Raw genomic sequence first — 27013 nt, forward strand, 5'->3', positions numbered from 1 at the left:
TTTGGTTAATTATACCCTGTGTCCATTCTTCTGTAGTGAGAGCTTGTAAGGGTTGTATCATATCCTGTCAGATCCGTATGTCTGACTTGCTATTTCTGTGTGTCATGGGGGTGTTGAAAGACTCCAGTTATTTTAATGTGATGGTCCACACAACACTTAAACAAAAGACTCATGATAGTTTCCTTTCATGTAATAGTTTTTAATCCCTGGGCTTTAGTGATGATCCCTTTGGTTTAAATGAGTAGGTTGTTCAGCCCCAGAACTACTAGAATTCATGATCCGTTTTTCTGGTTTTTGTCTGACCTTTTACTGCGAGGGTTCTTGACCATCATACTTTCATGATAGGTTTTTAGTATGTATTCTGTATTCACACATTGTTGAAAGTTTTTATTATTTGTATCCTCTTAGACTTGTCTTTTTTTCCTCTAAAACTAACAGTTATTACATTTCTTCTATTTTGTTTTCCCCTTTGAACTAGTTTCAAGTGTGATTTGGAGCTGAAGATCATGATCAGAAGAATGCAGTGCATTTCTGAGCTCCACCAGGTTTTGCTTGTGAGGTTTACACGCCCCTGCCGCCCTTGCTAATTATGAACTGAGATTCATTTTGTGATGCTTTTTGCTCATAGGTTATATACAGTTATTCTTCAGTTCTGTAATTGTAAAATATGTTGTCTGATTTATTGTTACTAAAACCAGGGTTATCATTGCACATCCAAGAAGAGGTTTTTAAATTGGATTATGCATTATGTGTGTGCGTATATGTTTCTGTTTTTTTCCATACCCAAAATTACAAACCTGCCATGACTTGTCTTGTGCAGGACTCTTCCACACGTGAGAAAACGAGAGTTGTCTATATGTTAAATCTGTAGAGTTAGCAAGTGACCTTTTGTCTTTCATCGAAAAGCACTTGACCTGCAGCAGTGCGGCCTCACCAGTGAAGGAGCAAAGGCTTTCCTAAAGGCCCTTGAAACCAACAGAACTCTGCTCGTTCTGGATATAAGAAAAAATCTGCTTGTTGGTATGTGGTCACTTTTTTTAAATTGATAAACACATAGCAAAACAAAAAATTTGTTCAGGTATTGACAGTTTTTTAAAACTTAATGTGTTTAACTTTCCTCATCATATACAGTGGGCCCTTGAACAACGTGGGCTTAGGGGTGTCGACCCCTACGCAGTTGAAGATCTGGGTATAAGTTTATAGTCAGTGGTTCCACATGTGTGGATTCAACCAACCTTGGATCATGTAGGACGATAGTACATATGTATTGAAAACTATGCGTGTGTCAGTGGACCCGTGAGGTTCAAACCCATGTTGTTCAAGCTTCAACTGTACTTTTCTAGTGTTGCACTTCCCTTATGTTTTTAGCAGCTAAGGTACTAATTAAAGTGAATTATACTTGTCAATTTTTCTTATCTCTACTCTGAATAGAGGTGAACCTAGATACTAAGCCTGCTTCCACCAAGAGCATTCTTTCTTTCCTGTGCAACCTCTGAATTCTTGCCAGGAGTACTTTATTCATTTGTCAGATTCACAAGTAATTTTGTAATCATCTTCTGTGTGCCAGATACGGGTTTAGGGACTAGGGATAAAGCAGTGAACCAGACAGACAAAAGTCTTGCCCTCATGTAGCTTACATTCTAGTGAAGGAGATCAGATAGAAATGAGTAAATAGATAAGTCATATAATTTTAGAGAGTAGGAAGTGCAAAACTATCTTAATGTAAGGAGAGTGAGGGAGAGCAGGTAGGACTCCATTGGATAGATTTGTTAGGGGACAGCTTCACTGGAGAAGTGGCATTTGAACGGAGACCTGAATGAAGAGAGGAGCAAGCCATGGAAGATGTGGAGTAAGCACATTCCAGGACAAGGAGGCAATGAGTATGTAGGCATGTAGGTGGGTGGAGTATTTAAGGAAAAGCAAGGAGACCAATCTGGGCAGAGTACCGGGTGAAGAAGAGTGTGGTAGGACATGAGGTCAAGGAGCTAGGCAGGGGTCTGCTCTTGTAAAGTCTTGAAGGCCAGAGTAAAGATGTGGATTATTCTAAATGAGTAGAGGGGTTTGAACTGGAAAAAGGCATGATCCAAATCGTATCTGAATAAGGTGACCTGGTATAGAGAAGGGACTTGGGAGGATAAAGAAGAGGAACAGGGGGCTTTCCTGGTGGCGCAGTGGTTGAGAATCCGCCTGCCGATGCATGGGACGCGGGTTCGTGCCCCGGTCCGGGAAGATCCCACGTGCCGCGGAACGGCTAGGCCTGTGAGCCATGGCCGCTGAGCCTGCGCGTCCTGAGCCTGTGCTCCGCAACGGGAGAGGCCACAACAGTGAGAGGCCCGTGTACCTCAAAAAAAAAAAAAAAAAAAAAAAAAAAGAGGAACAGGGTGACCAGTTAGGAGACTATCCCAGTGCTCCAAATAAGAGATGTTTATGGCCTAGGTTAGGTTGGAAGTTTGCAGCAAGTGAAAAGTGGTTGAATTCAGGTTGTGTTTTGAGGGTGTAGCTATCAAGACCTGCAGATAGATGTGAGGTATGAAAGAAATAGTAACAAGGAGACAAGTCGTTGATGATTATGTGTGCAACTGGGTAGTATCACTTAGAAGAAGGGGGCTGATGGGAGGAGCAGCTTTTGAGGGAATATCAGGACTTGGTTTGTTATCTTGGATGCCCTGGTTTGATATCTTAGATGCTCTTTAGGTATCTAAGCGTCTGGACGGTGCTCAGACTGTACTTTGTATCCAAAGGTAGCCAAAGCCACTTTAGATGCAAAATGTTTCAAGTTGACCTTTGCTGCTGCCAAAATAGTAGCCACTGTGGGCAGTCTGCAAGATGGCATCTTAGGTTTCTGAGGAAGAAATTAGAATACACAAGGGGAAATAAGTGTATAATTATATAATGTAGATTTCATATTTAAATGTATGGGAAAAGCAATAATTAGTTGGCTTTTGGTTTTAAATGGAAATAGCCACTCACTGGAAAATAATTACTCTAATTTCAATTCATTTTACTTTAGATCATTCTGTGATGAAAACAGTTACCAAAAAAGTTCTCCAGATGGAAGGAGTGCCAAGTCAGAGGTATATAACATGTTTCAGTTCTTTCGGAAGAATTTCTCTTTAATGGCTTGGTTTTCTTTCTTTCTTAAAAGAAAATTATCAAGGTACTTTCTGCCATCTTAAAACTAAGATTTGAGTCAAATCAAATGGCTTTTCTGTTTTTGAAAATGTTGTGTGATGCTTTAATTTAGGTTCCCAGATATGCAGATTGAAAACCTTTTTAACTTTTTATTTTCTGTAACATATTATCGTTAGTCACAAATAGTCTTTTTTTTTTGGTGATAAGAATGAATAGCAGGAGCAGCATTTGTGAAACCAAATCTAATATGAAACTGTTTCTTGTGAGTAAATTTGAATTTTGAAACAGCAAAACAATAAGGTTTAATAAAAAGCAAAATAAATTTTTTATTTTTATGATCTGCCAATTTCCCAGAAAGAGTTTTGTGGTGACTTTAGTTATATACCAGATACATTAAAATCACCAGTGGACAGCACATCTTTTATTCAGGTGCCCTCTGAAAGTTTTAAAAATTTGTTGACTTCATATCACAGAACGGTCCACTTTAAAATGGTTAAAATTATAAATTTTCTGTTTTGTGTAGTCTACCACAATTTTTAAAAAATGTGTTGTTTGAAGATTTTTGAGTTTTATAAAGGTATTGTATTAGCATAAAAATGAAAAATTTAAAAGACCACCTCTAATCCCATTATCCTATCAAGCAATATTTACATTTTAATTTTCTTTTCCTGCTGTCTATAAACATAATTCCACATAGCTTCAATATAATTTGCCATTCTTTTCATACTAAATTTAAATTCTGTGATTCATAGTTATACTTTTTAACATTGCATTCACAAGGTTTCATTGAGTAGGTCAATTTCTTAAATTGGTGAAAAATTGGAAATAACCTCAAATAAACTATTGTAAACATCTTCATAAATACAGCTTTTTTTTTTTATACTTCAAGTTGTATGTTTTTGATTCTCTATTAACTTGCTTGGACAATAGTGTATTAAATAAGTTGTTAAGAGTGTTTATGAAGTCAAAAAAAAGCTTATGATCGTCTGCCAATTGTTATTTCAAGAGAGTGATATTTTAATAATCAAATAGTACATTCAAAGAAGTTAAGATTTGTGATATCACACTAATTAGATATTATTATTAAAAGTTTATATCCTATGTAAAGCATTCTTAAAATAGCTACATTGACTTTTGCTATGATATTAGAAATGGAAAGATATATAAATAAAACATGTATATGTAAAACATATTAGGAATTCTGTAAAATTAGTACAGAATAATAGGGCATCATGGAATGAGAACAGTTAAACATTTTTTTTTTAGTTAGCATGATTAAACAAAGTGGAAATGTAACTGAAGTATACAAGCTCATTGAGCTCTTTTAAGAGTAATTTTATTTCTTGGGCTTTTTTTTGTATTTGCCTCAGTTATTTGGAGACATAGAGGTAAGCCAAATCAGTATCTGGGTATATACCTAGATCCAGGTGAGTATAGGAGTGAAATAATGGTTTGAATTGTGTCACATTTGTATTGTACTTATGTATGCCTAATAAAAGATGGGAACTTTTATTAGAAATTTTTTAATCTCCTAACAAGAAAAGTGTAATTTAAAAAAATTTTAATACAAATGTATTTGCATTAGTTTCTGAAAGTAAAGGAAGGGTATACACATACAAACCGTATTCATACAAACATTTTTTTGATGGCAATGAAGTTAAAAAACACAATAAAATAGCACAAAATGAACTGAGCTCCTATATATTTTTAAGAGGCATGTAAATCACACAGGATCGTGTGGTGATTATCAATAAGCTACACTCTATGAAATATTTGTCCTCTATTACCACATACACTCCATTTTACCCTGCATCCTAATGCTGCTAAAATATAGTAGAAAGCAGCAGCATAGCACAGGGAGATCAGCTTGGTGCTTTGCGATGACCTAGAGGGGTGGGATAGGGAGGGTGGGAGGGAGGCTCAAGAGGGTGGGATATGGGGACATGTGTATGCATATATGGCTGATTCGCTTTGTTGTGTAACAGAAACTAACACAGAATTGTGAAGCAATTATACTCCAATCAAGATCTATTAAAATAAATAAATAAAATAACATAAAATACAGTAGCTGTGAAGGATAAATATAACCATTTTAACCTATGATGTTTGTTTTCAGTAAATTCAAATTAAATATTTAAATGTGAATTTTAATATATGGCTTGTTCTAAGTAAAATATTAACACGTAGGTCTAGTTTCTGCAACCAAATGTTTCATATAAAGATACTTGCCTCTTTACTACTGAAATATAGGGTAAGTTTCCACATTTCACTCTTTCATCCAGTGGGTTTCATTTGTTTTTTTGTGTGTTTTCTATATGAAATCAAAGGAGCAGTGAAGGTTGACAGGCTTATAGGAGGGTAAAATTGACTCACCTACCCCCCAGCAACTTGCAGCCTTATAACTTGTATTGTTTTTACATAGAAAAATTCGTCTTAAATTTAACTTTTGGTCTACTTCTGAAGATTCTGTTTGGCAGAAGTCATGGGTATATCTGTGTTTCTGTGTCCTTGAGATTCAGAAATGCCAAAGGTGTTCTACGATTCAGGAAACTTGAGTGTTTCTGCATGATACATAAAATGTATCATACTTTGGGATCTTTTTTTAAACTTTATTTTTGCATTTCTGCACATGTCAATACTTTTGTTTTAGTTAAAATAACTTGTTACTGTAGAGAACTTATATTTTTTTAAAATGCTGGCTTAGGGCTTCCCTGGTGGCGCAGTGGTTGAGAGTCCGCCTGCTGATGCAGGGGACACGGGTTCGTGCCCTGGTCTGGGAAGATCCCACATGCCGCGGAGCGGCTGGGCCCGTGAGCCATGGCCGCTGAGCCTGCGCGTCCGGAGCCTGTGCTCCGCAACGGGAGAGGCCACAACAGTGAGAAGCCCGCGTACCGCAAAAAAAAAAAAAAAAAAAAAAAAAAATGCTGGCTTATGTAAAACCTTTGTACAAAACCGATCCTCTTTTTAAATGGGCTTGGCATCATTGTCAAGTGCCTTTTTGATTCCTTTCGACGTGTGCACGTGTGACAGTTGCTCTGTAGACCTTTGGTGCATCTTGATTCCTTGTTTTCATGCTTTGTCAAACGTAGTCTTGGCCGCAAAGAAGCCTGTAAGTAATGGAAGGAAACACTCTGCTGGTAAAGAATGCTACCCTCCTGAAGCGCTACCACCTGGAGTGTCTGGTTTCCGGCCATTGTGTCCTGCAGAAAGTGCAAAAAGCAACAGGTAAGCTGTTTGCATTCCCTGTCTTTTTCAGTCATTTAGAGTTCTTTATTTTGGAACTTGTATTATGTGGGTGGTCTCTGGTGCTTTGTGTAGAGGAAAAAAGGTAACTCACACATGGCTTGGCTTCTGCCTAATGAGCCCTCTAAGGAAGAAAAATTAAAAGTAATTGGGAGTTTCAAGTTGTTTCTCAAGTGTCACAACAGAGGTAACTCCGTGGGAGTCTTGAGGAGACTAAAATGATCACCAATTGTGCATGTGAGAAAAGTTTGATTAAAGGCAGGTGTAGTTGAGCGAAGCCCTACAGCACAGAAGTAGGAATTTGGATACGTACGAATGGGAAAAAAGACATTTTAGGCATGGGAAATAGTTTAATGCAGAATGGATGAAAAATATGCATTAGACCTAAATCAACTGGCTTATTAACTCAGTAAATCAGATTTAGTGAGTCAAACTAGCATTACCTGATTTCTTATCCAGGGGATAGCTGTTCATAGTAATTTTTGTCCCAGAACAGTAAATAAAATGGTTGAATTATAGCTTTAGGCTTGCTAAGTGAAATAGATGGCTCTAGATGATCTTCAGGTGACTTACTTGGTAGTAATCAGGAAATTGGGGATTAACAATTGCTTAAGAAAACAAAGAGAATTGATTTTAAATAGTACTTGAAGTAGTTCCTGTGTAAAATATCTGTTCAGTTGCTCATGTTAAATGGATGTTTCTAATCCCCACTGGACAACCAACTACTTTTTTGCAAATGGTAATGTGAATTGCTGTTGCATAAACTATAGTGTTGAATCCCCAGTGTTTGCACTTGAGTTTCACAGCTCTGTGGTTTCCTGTCTTCTTCCTGAGACACTTAATCGCAGGTCCATCCTCGTCACACAGGGGGGTAAATTAGAGAACGATTAATATCACCATTTAAAGAAGAGAGACTGAAATCTCAACCATCCTGAACATAGGAGCTGAAGGGGCCTCTCAGCAGTTCAGAGAGTTATTAGCAAGCCAGTAGGCTGAATTCTGTTGTGTTTTCTCCGTAGCAGAGCCCTCCAGGTCCTTGTTTTGAGCTTATTTATTTTTATACACAATTCTGTATGGATACTGTTCATACTACTAAATAGTTGTATTAACTGGGTTTAACTGGTGATGTATTTACATGAAGATCTAACTTCGTTTTGTTGCTATCTTTTTAGGGGCTTTCCATTCATCAAAGCTCGTGATGTATGTAATCAGTTGGTGGTGTGTAGCTATCATATTTATGATATATAGGGCTTGAATTGGGAAAGGTGGATGGTCATTCTTCTTGCTTTTTATTTTTTATTTATTTATTTATTTTTTAATTTTATTTTTTTATTTATTTTTATTTTATTTTATTTTATTTTATTTTTTTGCTTTATAACAAATTTAATCAGTTATACATATACATATGTTTCCATATCCCCTCCCTTTTGCGTCTGCCTCCCACCCTCCCTATCCCACCCCTCCAGGCAGTCACAAAGTATCGAGCTGATCTCCCTGTGCTATGCGGCTGCTTCCCACTAGCTATCTACCTCACGTTTGGTAGTGTATATATGTCCATGCCGCTCTTTCACTTTGTCACAGCTTACCCTTCCCCCTCCCCATATCCTCAAGTCCATTCTCTAGTAGGTCTGTGTCTTTATTCCTGTCTTACCTCTATGTTCTTCATGACATTTTTTTTTCTTAAATTCCATATATATGTGTTAGCATACAGTATTTGTCTTTCTCTTTCTGACTTACTTCACTCTGTAGGACAGACTCTAGGTCTATCCACCTCATTACAAATAGCTCAATTTCATTTCTTTTTATGGCTGAGTAATATTCCATTGTATATATGTGCCACATCTTCTTTATCCATTCATCCGATGATGGGCACTTAGGTTGTTTCCATCTCCGGGCTATTGTAAATAGGGCTGCAATGAACATTTTGGTACATGTCTCTTTTTGAATTATGGTTTTCTCAGGGTATATGCCCAGTAGTGGGATTGCTGGGTCATATGGTAGTTCTATTTGTAGTTTTTTAAGGAACCTCCATACCGTTCTCCATAGCGGCTGTACCAATTCACATTCCCACCAGCAGTGCAAGAGTGTTCCCTTTTTTCCACACCCTCTCCAGCATTTATTGTTTCTAGATTTTTTGATGATGGCCATTCTGACTGGTGTGAGATGATATCTCATGGTAGTTTTGATTTGCATTTCTCTAATGAGTAAAGATGTTGAGCATCCTTTCATGTGTTTGTTGGCAGTCTGTATATCTTCTGTGGAGAAATGTCTATTTAGGTCTTCTGCCCATTTTTGGATTGGGTTGTTTGTTTTTTTGTTATTGAGCTGCATGAGCTGCTTATAAATTTTGGAGATTAATCCTTTGTCAGTTGCTTCATTTGCAAATATTTTCTCCCATTCTGAGGGTTGTCTTTTGGTCTTGTTTATGGTTTCCTTTGCTGTGCAAAAGCTTTTAAGTTTCATTAGGTCCCATGTGTTTATTTTTGTCTTTATTTCCATTTCTCTAGGAGGTGGGTCCAAAAGGATCTTGCTGTGATTTATGTCATAGAGTGTACTGCCTATGTTTTCCTCTAAGAGTTTGATAGTGTCTGGCCTTACATTTAGGTCTTTAATCCATTTTGAGCTTATTTTTGTGTATGGTGTTAGGGAGTGATCTAATCTCATACTTTTACATGTCCCTATCCAGTTTTCCCAGCACCACTTATTGAAGAGACTGTCCTTTCTCCACTGTACATTCCTGCCTCCTTTATCAAAGATAAGGTGACCATATGTCCGTGGGTTTAACTCTGGGCTTTCTATCCTGTTCCATTGATCTATCTTTCTGTTTTTGTGCCAGTACCATACTGTCTTGATTACTGTAGCTTTGTAGTATAGTCTGAAGTCAGGGAGCCTGATTCCTCCAGCTCCATTTTTCGTTCTCAAGATTGCTTTGGCTATTCGGGGTCTTTTGTGTTTCCATACAAATTGTGAAAGTTTTTGTTCTAGTTCTGTGAAAAATGCCAGTGGTAGTTTGATAGGGATTGCATTGAATCTGTAGATTGCTTTGGGTAGTAGAGTCATTTTCACAATGTTGATTCTTCCAATCCAAGAACATGGTACATCTCTCCATCTATTTGTATCATCTGTAATTTCTTTCATCAGTGTCTTATAATTTTCTGCATACAGGTCTTTTGTCTCCTTAGGTAGGTTTATTCCTAGATATTTTATTCTTTTTGTTGCAATGGTAAATGGGAGTGTTTCCTTGATTTCACTTTCAGATTTTTCATCATCAGTATATAGGAATGCCAGAGATTTCTGTGCATTAATTTTGTATCCTGCAACTTTACCAAATTCATTGATTAACTCTAGTAGTTTTCTGGTAGCATCTTTAGGATTCTCTATGTATAGTATCATGTCATCTGCAAACAGTGACAGCTTTACTTCTTCTTTTCCAATTTGGATTCCTTTTATTTCCTTTTCTTCTCTGATTGCTGTGGCTAAAACTTCCAAAACTAGGTTGAATAAGAGTGGTGAAAGTGGGCAACCTTGTCTTGTTCCTGATCTTAGTGGAAATGGTTTCAGTTTTTCACCATTGAGGACGATGCTGGCTGTGGGTTTGTCATATATGGCCTTTATTATGTTGAGGAAAGTTCCCTCTATGCCTACTTTCTGCAGGGTTTTTATCATAAATGGGTGTTGAATTTTGTCGAAAGCTTTCTCTGCATCTATTGAGATGATCATATGGTTTTTCTCCTTCAATTTGTTAATATGGTGTATCACGTTGATTGATTTGCGTATATTGAAGAATCCTTGCATTCCTGGAATAAACCCCACTTGATCATGGTGTATGATCCTTTTAATGTGCTGTTGGATTCTGTTTGCTAGTATTTTGTTGAGGATTTTTGCATCTATGTTCATCAGTGATATTGGCCTGTAGTTTTCTTTCTTTGTGACATCCTTGTCTGGTTTTGGTATCAAGGTGATGGTGGCCTCGTAGAATGAATTTGGGAGTGTTCCTCCCTCTGCTATATTTTGGAAGAGTTTCAGAAGGATGGGTGTTAGCTCTTCTCTAAATGCTTGATAGAATTCGCCTGTGAAGCCATCTGGTCCTGGGCTTTTGTTTGTTGGAAGATTTTTTATCACAGTTTCAATTTCAGTGCTTGTGATTGGTCTGTTCATACTTTCTATTTCTTCCTGGTTCAGTCTCGGCAGGTTGTGCATTTCTAAGAATTTGTCCATTTCTTCCAGGTTGTCCATTTTATTGGCATAGAGTTGCTTATAGTAATCTCTTATGATCTTTTGTATTTCTGCAGTGTCAGTTGTTACTTCTCCTTTTTCATTTCTAATTCTATTGATTTGAGTCTTCTCCCTTTTTTTCTTGATGAGTCTGGCTAATGGTTTATCAATTTTGTTTATCTTCTCAAAGAACCAGCTTTTAGTTTTATTGATCTTTGCTATCGTTTCCTTCATTTCTTTTTCATTTATTTCTGATCTGATTTTTATGATTTCTTTCCTTCTGCTAACTTTGGGATGTTTTTGTTCTTCTTTCTCTAATTGCTTTAGGTGCAAGGTTAGGTTGTTTATTCGAGATGTTTCCTGTTTCTTAAGGTGGGATTGTATTGCTATAAACTTCCCTCTTAGAACTGCTTTTGCTGCATCTCATAGGTTTTGGGTCGTCGTGTCTCCATTGTCATTTGTTTCTAGGTATTTTTTAATTTCCTCTTTGATTTCTTCAGTGATCACTTCGTTATTAAGTAGTGTATTGTTTAGCCTCCATGTGTTTGTATTTTTTACAGCTCTTTTCCTGTAATTGATATCTAGTCTCATAGCATCGTGGTCGGAAAAGATACTTGATACAATTTCAATTTTCTTAAATTTACCAAGGCTTGATTTGTGACCCAAGATATGATCTATCCTGGAGAATGTTCCATGAGCACTTGAGAAAAATGTGTATTCTGTTGTTTTTGGATGGAATGTCCTATAAATATCAATTAAGTCCATCTTATTTAATGTATCATTTAAAGCTTGTGTTTCCTTATTTATTTTCATTTTGGATGATCTGTCCATTGGTGAAAGTGGGGTGTTAAAGTCCCCTACTATGAGTGTGTTACTGTCGATTTCTCCTTTTATGGCTGTTAGTATTTGCCTTATGTATTGAGGTGCTCCTATGTTGGGTGCATAAATATTTACAATTGTTATATCTTCTTCTTGGATCGATCCCTTGATCATTATGTAGTGTCCTTCTTTGTCTCTTCTAGTAGTCTTTATTTTAAAGTCTATTTTGTCTGATATGAGAATTGCTACTCCAGCTTCTTCTTGCTTTTTAAATTGACAGAGCCTTACATGAAGCATTTCCCTCTCTGAAATAAATCCATGTAAAACATTTTTGGTCGCTCTCCCAATGCAACTGTGTAGTTGTGTGGATTTGGCACACAACGGGCAGCCTTGTGGCTATGTCTGTAAACAAGGAAGCCTGTTTTCCAGTCCGCAAATCAGCTGTTACCCAGTGAAACGAACTTGACTGCCATTTCTGACCCCTCACATGGAGCTGTCATACTCAAGAATATTCGCATGTTTTCAAGAAACGTTGTTTGCGGGCTATATGTACAAATTCCTGATCTGAAAGCCAATATAAAGCAACACCTCCCAAACCTCTGCTCTCTCACCAAGGCCACACACATTCCCTCGCTTATGGCCTCGTGGCAAGCGAATACTGTCAGTATCAGATTCTCTTTCCCAGTGGTCTTGGGAGACTGCATAGTTGCTCTGTGAAAGGCACCACTGCTGAGGTTGAGAGAAGAGCATCTTGGGTGTCAGTCCTGGCCTTGCGTTCCCGGAGAGAGGGGTGTGCACCTCGTTCTCCTTTAGGGTTTTCCTAGGCTGCAGGGTTTGCTGCTTGTTGTCAACATGATGTCCTAGTGACTTGTCCTCTGCGTGGTTATATAATCCCAGCACAGTTCTTTATGATGTGTAGACTTTTATGGGGTTGTGGCCAGGTCAGTTTTAAATGTTTGGAAATGTCCCATTGAACAACACTGCAGTGGCAGTGAAGCTTGCTGGGAGAATCGTTGCCCTAGTTTTGGCTTAAGGGTGGTGAGAAGATGAAGTTTTTGATGGGTCAGTTTTAGTTGTGTGTGTGTATGTGATTTATCTTTTAAAATTCTAATGTCTGTTATTCACAGCTTAGATATGTTGACTTTCTGATTATTCATCAGTCCCTTTACTGATGTATTTTCCTCTGAAAAACTACATTTTCTTCCAGACTGTTTTTGTCTGATGGTGAAGAATAAATTTTTCATTTGCAGTATAAAGTTGATCTGAGAAAAAATGTTTACCTTGGATCTTCACTTGGCTTCTGTGAAAGAAACTTAATAAAATAATATGGGCAATTCCCATTACTAATCCTAACCACGTACAACAGAAGTCTGTACAGTAACATAGCAAAAATAAGTTACTGTACTTTTACTTAGTCATTGCCTGTTTTACACTAAAGAGCAGTGAGAGACATTTATAAATAATGATACCTCAGGTCACTTTTGTTAAATATCCTCTAATATTTGGATATTTGGTATCTGGCTTGTGTTGTCTTTTATACAATCTTGTCTTCTTTCTTTGCACTTTAGTTTAACAACTCTGTGGTTTCCTATCTTCTTCTTGTGACACTCAGGTCCATCAGAATTTCCTGTGACTGTGACAGTAGAGAGTCCTTCCTCCTCAGAAATCGAAGAGGTCGATGATTCCTCAGAACGTGTTCAGGAGGAGCCAGAGAAAATCCGTTTGAAACAAGAAGCATTGCAGGTACAAAGTTACCACTTTAAAGCTATAGAGAAGATTATTTTTCAAACGGAAGGCTGATTGCAACACAGCACAGCTTGTGTGAGGGTTCTGTTTTCTCCTCCCACCTGCATTGTATCCCCTTGAATGGTTCCTTAAGCTTAGACCAAGGTGAATGGTGGACATTTGAACTCTAAGAAACGAAAATCAAAACATGTCGTTAGTAATATATTTTCCTTTCCTTAGAACCTTAGTATATTAGATTTAGGGTGAACCTTAGTGATCATAGGATAAGGAAATTGAGTTCTGAATGAATACAGTCAGCTGATTCAGTGCTCTTGTTTTACAGATGAGAAAATTGACAGTTCTAGTTGAACTCTCTTTTTATAAGAGGAAAATATGGCCTCATTTTAAATAAAAATAAAGTTGAAAAAAGTTTTGATGTTGATATTCTCCTTTCCTAAAATCAAAAATATCAAGAAGCTACGTTCTATTACCAAATAAACCTGACCTCTCATGTCATTCCATACTTTTGTTTGTATGGACAGAAAAGAAAAATTGATTTTTATAAGAAATTTTTGCACCTCAAAGTTAATATATTTATTTTATTTCAACTTTAATGCAGAGCTGAACATTTCTAGTAAATAAAGGAACACCATTTGGGGGGATCTTGTCTTTGTGCTACAAAGTCCATGTTTAATTTTTTAAAATTATTTAATATGATTTTCTCTTCATATGAAACATGACACTTGACAGGTTTCAGAACTAATTATCCCATTATTGTAGGACTACGGGAATTACTCTTTGATTTTGAAAAGAGTTAGTTTTTTATTTTTTAATTAAAATTAATGATAATATAGAGAAATTTTAAGAAAAGAACTTAGAAAATTATGAAATGTTAGAGTAGGAGAAATCTATAGTTCATGTAGAGTTACTCCCTTTCGTTTTATAAATGAGCACCTACAATTTGTAGAACGTAAGTGGTTTATTAGTAAATGGCAGAGTATGACAAGACCCTAGAGCATCTAACCCGCATTCCTTGTCCTTTTAGTTGTGGTGTATTCATTTCCTTCACGAATAGACCACGAGATTGTATTTGTAAAAGCAGTAATAGACAGTGGGGAAGTCCAAGAAGTTTAAACACTGGGACCACAGAATAGCAGATTCAGAATGCACTGAGAACCCTTTTAGCTCTTCTCTGTTTTGACAAGACACTACAATGATGGTATCAAAGTGTTTAAGTATATATGCCCACAACAATCAAGAGATTTCAACATAGTTTTGAAAGAGAGAAGACAGGTGGAAGAGTGTGAAACTGAAGCAGTAGAACAGAGGAAAAGCATCACCTAGAATATGCACAGGGACCACGTGCAACTGAGGAGGATTCTGACCCCACCTGCAGAAGTAGCTCCGTGCTTTGATGCGCATGTAGGAGAGAGTGTGGAGTTAGTTAAAAGTGTGACTGAAATAGGGGAGCTCATTGAAGGGTTGTGTTTGGAGGAGTGGACTCCCAGCCCCGCCCTCACCCTCCTGAAATGAGATGATTTCATTTTGAAAACAGTGAAACTGGCGAGAACTGGGGCAGCTAGTGTGAGTTTTTTCACGCTAGAAAATTGTGTTTGGGGGAGATCCTATTACAGTTACTGCCCGCTTCTTCCTGCATAAGAAGCCAATCAATCGTTGACTTCAGGGAGCTTTCTGCGCTCATTCTTAAATAGAAAATAACTGTCATTTGCCTGTTAGTTGAGTAAAGCTTACAACATGAGAGGGGGAAAAAGAGTGAAAGCATATCCTAGTAGGACCAGGGACAATTTAGGGAACAGAATAATTTAAGAAAAAACCCTAATTAGTATCCTGAGAGAGGTTTAAAAAGAGCTAGCAACTATAAAATAAGACTAGGGTATTAATGAAAAGGAGAATGGTCAGAAAGCAAAAGAGTTCTCCTGGAAATGAAAATATGGTTGCTGAAATAAATTCAGTAGGAATTTAAAAAATTTCTCAGTATATAAAAAAGAAAGACACAATGGAAAATGTGATAGAAATATGTTAGAGAGGCTGCATCTGGGAGATCCCACATGTTACTATTAGAAAGTCCAGACCCAGAAAAAAAATGGAGGGAAGCTGTCAAAGGGCAACAAAATTCCCCACAGCTGAAAGTAGACATCAGGCCTCAGATTGAAAATAGTTATGCAAGATGAGCAAGAATAGACTCATACCTAGGCACCCTTCCTTGTGAAACTTTCAAATACTGAAAAAATAAATTAAAATAGAATAAAATACTGAGAGGATACATCCATTCCAGAGAGAAAAATACTGGTCACCTAAAAAAAAAGGTTAAAATCTGACTTTATCATACTTGTCATGAGCACCATGGATCCTGGAAGGCATTAGAAAGATACCTCCAAAGTTTTTCAGGCACATAATTTTCACCCTAGGGGTTTGTATCCAGCCAAACTATCAGTCATACGTGGAGGCTGAAGAAGATATTTTGTACCCAAAGAAATTTGAAAAATTGACTTCCTGTGCTATACCTTAAGCTATTTATAGAAATAATCCAGCAAAATGAGTCAATAAACCAAGAAGGAAGGTAATAGGGGATTCAGTGCAGATTGCAGCTAGTCTAGAATGGAGAGGCTTCTATTGATTGTGTGATTGAGAGCTTCGAAACACCTTGAGGCATATCGTACTTACTAGGTGTTAGGCACTGTTGGAAGGGAGGAAGGAGAGGAAGAGGAGAAGGAACTTGAACTCCAGAGGAGAAAAGGCTCTACGGACATAAACCTGAAGCACACTAGACTATGGTTGATTTTTAACCTACTATTGGTGAGGAAGGGAAGAATCCACTTCAGCTTGACACTATAGATGTCCCCTTTTCAGTGACACACAGGGGTAATGACCACCTATCTAATTTGTTGTCCAAACCGGAACTTGTCCAAACTCCTTACACTTCAACAGTGTAAGGAGGCACTCTAATGCTGTAACATCAGGACAACAGGTATAAACTGGAACAGCCCAAGGCGGCTTGGGGTATGTGGTCACCCTGCACAAGGGCAGTGACACTGGCACAGTATGGAACGAGGTGTAGTCTATACACAGAGACACAGTACATCTGCAGTGGGCAGTATTAATTTCATTGTAATAATGGCAATACTGTCTTGGTTTGCAGCTTTTATTGTCAACGTGCATGTAATCACAAATAACTAAAGTAAACAATACTTAGTATGTATGAGTATTAACTTGGTATGTACTGAAATGTATTGTGTAGTAGTATGTACTTAGTATATATTAGGCTTTAAGTGTTTTTGCATATATTAACTCATTTAATCCTCTGAATAGCCTTATGAGGTTGGTGCTAATATCATTCCTACTTTTGAGAACAGGAAGCTAAGACAGGGAAGGAACTTGCCCAGGCTGTACCTAATTTAAGGTTGGATCGAGGCTTTGAGTTTAGGCTCTCTGCCTGTTCTCTTAAACCTTACTCCGTACTGACTCTCAAATAACAGAAGAATTAACTGCACATAGAATAGAATATAAATTTCAACTTTGACAATGTAAGAGCTAGGTTTGGAAGGTAGACAGGAGGTTGAAAAAAGGGAAGATGGTATGAATGTCCTTATTTTACAAAGCGTGACGTTGAGAGAGTTTCTAGTTGATCAACAATGTAGGTTTTTAAGTATATCACTACATGTCAAAGAGATCATGAGCAGTGGAATAACTCATGATGACATAACTTTACTGAGCAGTGTGGACATAGGAAAGAATGTAGAGGAACTAAACCCTTACTTGTTAGTAATTCAGAAAGTGAACAGATAATGCCTCCAATTTAGTGAGAAAATAGTCATGTGAGAGTATTACTTGGAAATGCAGAAGAATTCAAAATGACAATAGTTGGATCTCCCAGGTGGCGCAGTGGTTAAGAAACTGCCTGCCAAGGCAGGGGACATGGGTTCGAGCCCTGGTCTGGGAAGATCCCACATGCCACGGAGCAGCGAAGCCCGTGCACCAGAACTACGGAGCCTGTGCTCTAGAGCCCGTGAGCCACAACTACTGAGCCCATGTGCCACAACTACTGAAGCCTGCGCACCTAGATCCTGTGCTTCATAACAAGAGAAGCCACCGCAATGAAGAGTAGCCCCCACTCGCCGCAACTAGAGAAAACCTGCACGCAGCAACGAAGACCCAATACAGCCAAAAGTAAATAATAATAATAAAATAATAAAAAATAACAATATTTGACGTAAACCTCATAAAAAAGGAAATCCATACAGCCAGTAAACAGAGAAAAGTGTACAACTTCATTAAGTAATAAGTGAAAAGTGAGTCAAAACCAAGGAAACTACATGTCAATCAGATTGACAAATACATAAATAAAAAGTCTGGTAGTATCAGGTATTGTAGGCCTGAAGTACTATGGGAATCATCTACCCTGTTTATACTGGAGTATAAATCGACACAACTACTTTGGAAAGCATTTAGCCCTCTCCATCAACTGAAGGTATATAAATAGCCTGTGAGCCAGCAGCCCTCACCCCCGCCCTGTGTAAATGCACCAGAATAACGGGCACAGCAGGATTCCTGTCCATGATTTGCATTAGCACAAACTGAAAACAAACCAAATGTCCATTAACAGTCAAAAATAAATGATGTGTATTTGTACAGTGGGAAAACTATCCAGCAATAAAATTGAATGAACTAGAGCTACAGGCAGCAATGTGGATGAATTTTTTAAACCAATGTTGAGAGAAAGAAATAAGTTAGAAAAGACTTCATATCCTATGATCCTGTACATAAAGTTAGATGTTGACACAACTAAACTCTTTTGTTAGGGATGCATGCAGGTTAAAGGAAATGACTGTCAAGAAGTGAGGTTGGTGTTTAACCGGGAAGAGGGAAGGAGCTTGTGATGAGAAAAGGATATGGGGGGTTTTTGCGATGCTGACAAGTATCAATACTTTCAGATTCGAGTAGTGCTTATGTAAGTATTCTCTTTTTATTTGTCACATTGACAGTTTTGTTCTGTGCACTTCTCAGTACACATATCGTATTTTACAATTAAAAACTGCGTAAAGAATCGGTCGCTTCTTGAGTGCTGGATGTGGGAGTGGGATGAGACCGTTTCATTTTAAGCCCTTCACTACTGTTTGCATTCGCATGTTCATTCATTCAGCATTAATTGCACATATTCTATGTACCAAGCACTCTTCTAATTTTATATGTGTTTTAACTCATGTAATTCTCACAAGAGCTCTGTAATATGGGAGCTTATCTCCATTTTATAGATGAGGAAGTTGAGGCCTAGAGTTATAGAACTTGTCCAAGGTTCTGTAGCTAATGGGTAGTGCCAGGCCCATTTGCCTCAGAGAATCTGAATATTTACAATATAATCTAAAAGAGAAATTTAATGACTAATTATAAGCAAAAAAATTGCACACTAAAGAAGATGACAAGTTTTCATCTATCCAGTTAGAGAAAAACACACAGTCTGTCTTTCACACTCGTACATCTTATATGTACGTGTGTGGCAGGGATTTTCCTTATTAAGCAATTATTTATTGACCGTCTACGTTGTGCTAGGCACAGGTGCTGGGGATAAACACTTAATAAAATACACCCCCTATCTTCAAATAACTTGCACTCTAAGTGAGGAAGTAAGCCAACAGTTATAGTAGAGGTTATATACCAAGTGATACATCGCTGATGGCAGTGTAAAATCTCAGAAATCTTTTGGAAAGAAGTCTGGAGGTAGGTACCTCAGAGCCTTAAAAATGTTCATTTGCTTTGATCTCAAACTCATTTTTATGGATTTATTTTAAGAATGTTATTCTCAATATGGAAAAAGGCCTTCATGCATAAAAACGGTTATTTTGTCTGATAATACTGAAAAGTTGGAAAGAATTTAAATGTGTAAAATGGTTAACCAGTAAACCCACTCAGTGGAATATTTTGTAGCCCACACAAAAAAATCAAGGTTATGAATCCCCTGATTATATGAGAAATGCTTGATTTCAATGTTAAATGGAGAAAAGTTGAACATAAAATTTGATATCCAATATGATGGGAGCTTTGTCCCAGAAAAATCACCCTAGCCAGTGTACAGAAGGGTGGAATGGAGAGCAGATGGCAGGAACGAAAATTATTCCAAAGCCTTATCATTAGTCTTACTTAAGTAATAGAATATCAAGCAATTTTACTTTCTAACTTTTTTGGTTCCATATTTCCATGTAAGGGACATGAATTCTGAATACTTTGTAGGAGGAGGGTACACTTTTTCACAAAAATTGAACACTGTGTTCTAATTCCCTCCATTAGAGGGAGAAACTGTTGCATGTAATTGCACTTTGATGTGCTATTTAGAACCAGTCAGGAATTTTAGTGTAGCTTCCTCTGACCGTGCTGAGGGTTTTTTGTTTTTTTGTTTATTTGTTTAGAATTTCTTTGAAATCAGTTTTAGAAGATTGATTAAACCATTATATTAAAAGTAGAGGAATTTTGCAATTTTTTTCCCTTTTTCCCCATTGAAAACTTGACTGGCTTTAGTAATGAACCATTAAAGAATTTGAAGTTCTTAGACTCTCAATTTTTTAAACATGTTCTGAATATAAAAATATATGTTCATTGAGCAAATGTTTGAAAACAATGAACTTCTTGAAGGAAATAAAAGCCACCTCTGCATGTACACACACCTAATCTGCTCTTTTGTCTTAAAAAAGTATCCGAAATATTTTGCCATGTCACTAACTACTCTTCTACATCAGAGAATTTGATTAAGCTTATGCATCATCTCCCAGGAAAAACGCACAGATATATTTTGAATGTAGCACTCCTGAAGCCCATTCATGAACTCTGGTTGAGACCTCTTGTCATTCTTAGTGGCTTCATAGCGCATTCCTTCAGACGATGAGCTGTTTTTATTTAAACCAGTCCCAATTCGGAGGCTCTTAGCTTTCTTCTAGGGTTTGGTTATAAACAATCTTATGACATCATGTTGGTAGATAAATCTTTGCCCACATCTTTGATTTCCTTAGGGTAAACTCCTGATGTAGGATTGTTGTTAGGTACTAAAAGCTACTGTCCAGAAAGTGATACCAGCTCCTCTCCCAATGATGGCAGGTAATAGAGTTCCTCATTCTTTAAGTGATTGTTCAAAGCAGTTAACATGTATAAATATACCTTACTGTTTTCATAAGTATAGGTATTATGATTGTTTATCACTGCATAAGAAACCACCCCAAAACAGTGGCCTAAAACAATGACAATCATTTATTTTGCTCACGAACCTGGAGGTTGAGTAGAATATTAATTCTTTTACTACACTCTTACTGACTGAAAACAATACCTATATGACTAGCTCAGAGTTCTGTAGGTCAGAAGTCCAGGCACAGCATGACTGGGCTTCCTGCTCAGATACACATGGGAACATGTGGGTTCCCTCCTGAGAGTGTTAAAGCACGTGAAATTTAAGTGTAAGATATTGAGCCCCAAACGTTGGATGTTCACCATAGTTTGTGTGGGCCACAGAGCTGAAATGAAGATGTCAGTCTGGCTGTGTTAGCGTCCAGAGGCTCTGGGAAAGAATGCCTACAGGCTTCTTCCGGCTTGTTGGCATAATTCAGATTCTGCAGTTGCAGGACAGAGGTCCCCATTTCCTTGCTGGCTGTCAGTCGGGGAAGAGTTTCAGCTCCTAGAGGCCTCTCGCTTGCCTTCCCTGCCGCAGCATTGGACCTCTTCAGAGCCAGCAATGGAGAGTCTCCCTCTTGTCCCTTTTGTACTTCAATTCAGGAAGAGTTCAGGTCCTTTTCATGGGGTGCCTGAGTAGGCCACATCCACCTAAAATAATCTCCCTATCTTAAAAGATCAACTGATGTTGAACCTTAATTCCATGTGCAAAATCCCTTCACTACAGCACCTACATTTAGAGTTTGATTGGATAAGTGGAAGGTTTGTGTACTTCAGTAAGTGGTTATCTTGGGGGCTCTGTCAGAATTCTGCCTATTGAAAGCAGTGTCCCCACTTCAAGGACCGAAGTGTCTTAGTTCCTAAAACTCCTAAGATAGTTTATCAGTGTTCATTTTATTTCAGTGACCTTGGTGAAGGGAGGACTACCACCTCCGTGAGCAGGAATGGCAGCCAGCTTCCTGAGTCCACAGTGTGGCTCTGCTACTTAGTGGTGTGACCTCGGCTGTGCTGCTCTACTTACTCTACTTCTCTGCCTCTGTTTCCCTCATCTGTAAAATAACATGGAGTTAGTGATCATTCTTTCCTCGTAGGGTTTTTTGTTTTATAAATTTATTTTTGGCTGCATTGGGTCTTTGTTGCTGCTCGCCAGCTTTCTCCAGTTACGTCGAGCGGGGGGCTACTCTTCGTTGCGGTGCGGTGGCTTCTCTTATTGCGGAGCACAGGCTCTAGGCGCGCAGGCTTCAGGAGTTGTGGCACGTGGGTTCTAGAGCGTAGGCTCAGTAGTCGTGACGCACAGGCTTAGTTGCTCTGCGGCATGTGGGTTCTTCCTGGACTAGGGCTCGAACCCGTGTCCCCTGCACTGGCAGGCGGATTCTTAACCACTGTGCCAGTAGGGAAGCCCCCTCTTAGGGTTTTGATGATTCGATTATTTAATACCCAGGGAACTCCAGGAACAGTGCTTGACTGTAAATTGCTTTAAAAGTGATCACTTTTTTAAAACATGCTTTTGAATCTGCAATTATGCAATTCAGGTATGCTAAGCAGGTTCGTTAATAGGACTTCCTGCTATAAAGAGACCCACAAATAAAAATAGAATTTTTCTTTCTTGGTCGTAACTTCTTATTTCTGACTTACTATGTTATATGCATATGCCTTTTATGGTGGGCTGCCACAAATTTATGTTGGAAAGAGTGGAATTTAAATAAATCTTTGCAAATTTGATAGATTTTGATCATTTATTTCACTGGCATGGTATGATATGACCAGTAGCAGACTAAAATCTGAGTTCACTTCTGCCTCTGCCCCTAAATCCTGATGAGACCAATAGCTGGAAAGGCTTTTGGATATTATACTATGAATTAGTTATAATATTGACTCTGTTTGCTTAGGAAACCCTGGAGGAGTGCCTAAAGCAGTTAAAGGAGGAAAGAGTAATAAGACTGAAGGCTGATAGACGAGTCAGTGAGGTAAACACGTTTCATCTGCTTTTGAGAGTGTTTTGGTTTTATTTTGATTTGATTTTAAGCCATATACACATATTTTGTAAGCTTTAGAACTGTAATATGTTGCAAATTGGTGGTATCATATGGACTTTTGCATTTACTGGTATTTAGTGATCATATGATCTATATTCCAGAAAGCATGTTTTTAAAGATGTGAAAATCTGGTTTTGTGTATGTGTGTGTGTTTGTGTGTGCTTTTATATGACATTAGCTTATTTCCTGTTCATGATTCTTTGATTCAAGAAGGCACCTTCTGTGCATGTATTGTATATACAGTAACATAAAAGACATGATGAGACTCTCCTGGCAATGAATTAGGAAAGTGAATCATTGAAATAAATTTAAGATATTGGAAAACTTCTAAGAATGCAATGAAAGATAAAAATATATACTATGAGAATTACATTAGGTAATGTGCATGAAAGCAGGGCATAATCTAAAAAGTTCTATCTAAATATAATTTATCACAGGGTGAGTGTAGGGAGGAATTTTTGAAAGTGCATCCATTGGATTGGCAGACACTCATTCAATAAATGTTGAGCACCTGCTCATGTAAGGCAAAAGGGGCATCATGAACATTAACGGCCTTTCTGAGAAATACGAGAGTTGAGCTTACAGGGGGTTTTAAGTGCGTAGATGATGAGCAGAAGGGGAAGAGTGCACGGGGGTGAATATGTTGAAGAAGCCAAAGAAAATATTGGTGATCGTACATTTAATAAATTGGGTTGGGTATGATTTAGGACTTTTAAACGTAAGCATTAGATATTTTACTCACTAAAGTTAATTCTTAACATTCAGCAGAGTTGTAATATGTTTTGTTCAAATCAGATTCTATAACTCACTTTCTAATTTAAGGGAAACTTAAAGCAGGTCATTTTCTAATGTGGAATGAGGCTCCATTATGAATTGAACCAGTTAGAAATGTGATCTTTTGTGAAAGATCATTAATAAAACGGTAGCTTGGGTTTATTTATATACCACCTAAGTGTTATATAGGAAACTTTGTTGGGTGCCTGTGAGTTTTGGTTATTATGTGATAAGGTCTCTGTCTTTACTGGCGGAGGGTTACATTAATTATAAATTAATTACATTTTGAGTGTTTTAGTTTTGTTCCTTGAAACTAGGCAAGACTACTTTTTGTTTGTTTGTTTGTTGTTTTTTGGGGTTTTTTTTTGCGGTATGTGAGCCTCTCACTGTTGTGGCCTCTCCCGTTGCGGAGCACAGACTCCGGACGCACAGGCTCAGCGGCCATGGCTCACGGGCCCAGCCGCTACGCAGCATGTGGGATCTTCCCGGACTGGGGCACGAACCCGTGTCCCCTGCATCGGCAGGCGGACTCGCAACCACTGCGCCACCAGGGAAGCCCAAGGCAAGACTACTTTTGATGACAATGAGAAAAAATCATGTCAGACGTTTTCAGTCTTCTTGTATAGCTGGAACATGAAAATGCCCAGTTAAGAAACACAACTTTCTCTTTGTCTGAAGCCCTTCATGCCCACTCATTGACAAGCATGATCCTGGATGATGAAGGTGTTTTGGGCAGCACTGAGAATTCTCTTCAGAAGTTCCATGCTTTCCTGGTTCTCCTTAAAGATGCTGGGTTAGTTCATTTCTCTTCCTGGCATTCTTCTCTTTGCGACTCTAATGGTAGTTTGCTGAGGAACTGGAGCAATTTTCATCACTTACGTGGCTATATTTAGCCAAATTTAGTGTAATTATAGGTAATATAGTTGACGTTTTAAAATGAGGAATTAAATTTTTTAAGAAATGCAAATAGAGAAGCCTGCTTTGGTAGAGTGGGGAGCCCATTATAAAAGAGTAACCTGTAGACAGAGTAATTAGTAGGTATAGTTGTTTTGTAAAGACTAAATTAAAGGCAGTTTTCATTGAAAATAGTCGGGAATGCATAAGAATTTTCCTATCTTTCACTTCTTTTGCTTGTTTGATAAGTTTGAATTAAAGTTATCTTTGCCTTAGACATAAAAATGATTATTAATCTGCAGGGGAGATATAGGTCAGTGGTTCTCAACCGGGAGCAATTTTGCTGAAAGAGGGAAGTGGAGATTGATAGTTGATGGAGCGGTGTTTTGTCAGTGAATGAATTGGTGTTGGTGTTGGGAAGGAAGGAACAAACACATTCTTGGAAACTGGAGGAAAGGTGGTAAAGAAGTGTGGGAATGGAGGTGTGACAGGCAGTGGACAGGGTGCACGGTACATATTGAAGCTGCTAGTGAGACAGTGGGATGTCTCCTAGAGGATGAATCTGGAAAGGGCTGAGGATTTGGGGGAGAGAGAGGCTTGTAGTCTGGAGTAGGATGTTGGCTTTTAAGATTTTAGAAGTAAGGCTTCCCTGGTGGCGGGGTGGTTGAGAGTCCGCCTGCCGATGCAGGGGCTAAGGGTTCGTGCCCCGGTCTGGGAGGATCCCGCATGGCGCGGAGCGGCTGGGCCCGTGAGCCATGGCCGCTGAGCCTGCGCGTCCGGAGCCTGTGCTCCGCAACGGGAGAGGCCACAGGAGTGAGAGGCCCGCGTACCGCAAAAAAAAAAAAAAAAAAAGATTTTAGAAGTATTTCATGATTGTAGGTCTGGGGAAATCTAAACTGCTCTTCTGTGATTATAATAACCTTTGTCTTTTCTCCTTTCCTCCTCTCGTCTAGGCTTGGGCAGTTGGCCAAAATGGCTGGTATAGATCAGTCAGATTTTCATTTACTAGGTCGTCCCCAGGTGAATTCTACTGTTAGTAGTCCACCTAAAGAAGAAAAGAAGGCACTTGAAGAAGGAAAATCAGAATCAAAACAGAGTGCCCCATAACAAATGCGAAATAGCCAAGTAAATGGACAGAACAGCACTTAATGATTCTAAGAGTGATTAGCAAAAAGGAAATGACCAAGTCAGAGAGAAAACAATAATGATCAGTCTCGAATAGTTCACATGCTCGGGAGCTAGAAGACTCTGGAGTCCTTTCCAAATCTGAGATTAGTAAATGTGTGCCCATTTCATGATACTGTACTTTTGTAAATAAGGAGACTGGAAGTTCTTGAGAAAATGTATGAGTTAAAGCAAACTATCCTTAATGAAGAAAGAAGACATTAGAGAAAATATTCCAGATTTTAAATTGTATAAATGCCTATTCTGTTCATATTTTATCTAGGTTTCTATTTGTATGCAGTCAGCTTACAATGAAGGAACACTAATGAAGGTACACATACTGATATAATTTTTAAAATAAGTAATCCAGACATAGCTAATAGGTAACATATTAGAGTGAATCACCTGGTTATGGGAATGGGAGGGGAAAACCTGTCAGCTTTTCCTCTAGCCTTACTTGGAGCCCCCATCAGCCAATCTCAGAGTGGCCTTGGGAACTGACAGCTTGAGAACACAGTCTGGTCACAAACTATATACGGTTTACATGTGCCTGGAGGATAGCAAAGAAATTAATTATCTTACAGAATAGGGTTTTATTTTTAGTGAGGGAAAGGAAATGGGTAATAACTACCCCAATCACCAAAGTCTGAAAACGTAGCGGACATAGCCTTGGATATAGCTAGGTTAAGCTGAGAATCACTTGGCAAGATATAATTACAAAAAAAACTGGCTCTGAAATCTTCTGATTAATCAATTGACTGTGTTAATAATAAGATTACAGAGTAACATTGAAGTTTTGAACTCTACTTTTTAATGGTTGGCTTTGTTCATCACTGAATTTTTGTCTTGTCTTTTGTCTTCCCCTCCACTTTCCGAAAATTACAGGTGATGCTAGGATTCCTTTGCCTCTCGACTCCTTCCGTGTCCCAGCGTCTACTCAGGAGGCCTTAGAAACTTCCAAAGACAACCTGGGGGTGCCAGTCACAGAGCAGCGGCAGGAGTCTTTTGAAGATTTCATTGCTAGGACATGTTCTCCTTCAGCAGACGTCATTTCTGGAACTGGAAGTCAAAGAAAAGAAGAGGAATTATCTAGAAATAGCAGGTCTTCTTCAGAGAAAATGAGCAAAGCAGGTGAATAGACCAAAAACTACTCTGCTAAGAAACAACCTGGGAAGGACCTGCATTCCTGCTCTGACTCACCTGTAAAGCAGAAAAGCAAAGGAATTGGGCAAAATAATTCTTTGCTTACTGAACCAATTAGAAGTGAGTCTTCGAAAAAACACATTTCTGTTAAGAAAGAGAGTAGAATAGTGACTGTTTCATCAAAGACAACTAAAAGTAAACTCAGTCTACTAGAACAGTCTGAAAGTGATACTCTTGGATCTGATTGTGAATTTCAAGAAAGCATCCATACTCTATCACGCCTAACATAGGTCTACATCTTTTAAAATTATGTTTTTGCCTTCAAATTTTCATAAATTACTTATGTTATTATTATAGCATATGGTGTTTTCAGTTACTTGACTGGAAGCCATTAGAGAAAGATTTTTTTATCTATACTTTTTTATTATAATGAAAGTTTGGGTGTACTTTTCCTTGTAACACTTTGCACCATTCATTCAGCTAGTGTTTACTGAGGGCTTCATATGTACAGTACTTTTCTGGGTGCTGTTGCTTTCAGCAGTGAACAAAATAAAGCCTTTACTCTCCTGGAACTAGCACTCTGTGGTGGCAGAAAACATAAACAACAAAGCAGGCTAAGGGTTAAAAAGAGATGGGAATAATAAATGGAATAATTTTACCATTTGGTTAAACATCAAACTATTATATAAATCACACGG

At 38.1% G+C, this 27013-nt stretch overlaps 1 protein-coding gene across 4 annotated transcripts; it reads left to right on the plus strand.

Moving 5' to 3' along the window:
- Window positions 1-869: 869 nt before the first annotated feature.
- On the plus strand, window positions 870-26123 carry LOC309807678 (centrosomal protein of 78 kDa-like; the record flags this gene model as incomplete). 4 transcript variants are annotated; one of them, XR_014294612.1, is made up of 6 exons in its annotated part: window positions 870-1020; window positions 3011-3074; window positions 6222-6357; window positions 13022-13152; window positions 17955-18103; window positions 22194-24073. XR_014294612.1 is itself a non-coding variant. In XM_082627529.1 (5 exons), exons 3-5 carry the CDS (start codon window positions 6249-6251, stop codon window positions 26121-26123), a joined length of 306 nt encoding a protein of 101 aa, XP_082483655.1. In that variant the 5' UTR covers window positions 870-1020; window positions 3011-3074; window positions 6222-6248. The 4 variants fall into 4 exon arrangements, 3 of the variants coding, with proteins under 3 accessions (XP_082483655.1, XP_082483653.1, XP_082483654.1); XM_082627529.1 differs by lacking the exons at window positions 17955-18103; window positions 22194-24073 and adding an exon at window positions 26058-26123; XM_082627527.1 differs by lacking the exon at window positions 17955-18103.
- Window positions 26124-27013: the final 890 nt, after the last annotated feature.

This window comes from Mesoplodon mirus, assembly GCF_964341445.2.
Source record: "Mesoplodon mirus genome assembly, chromosome: 7".
In the NCBI taxonomy this organism is placed as follows: Eukaryota; Metazoa; Chordata; class Mammalia; order Artiodactyla; family Ziphiidae; genus Mesoplodon; species Mesoplodon mirus.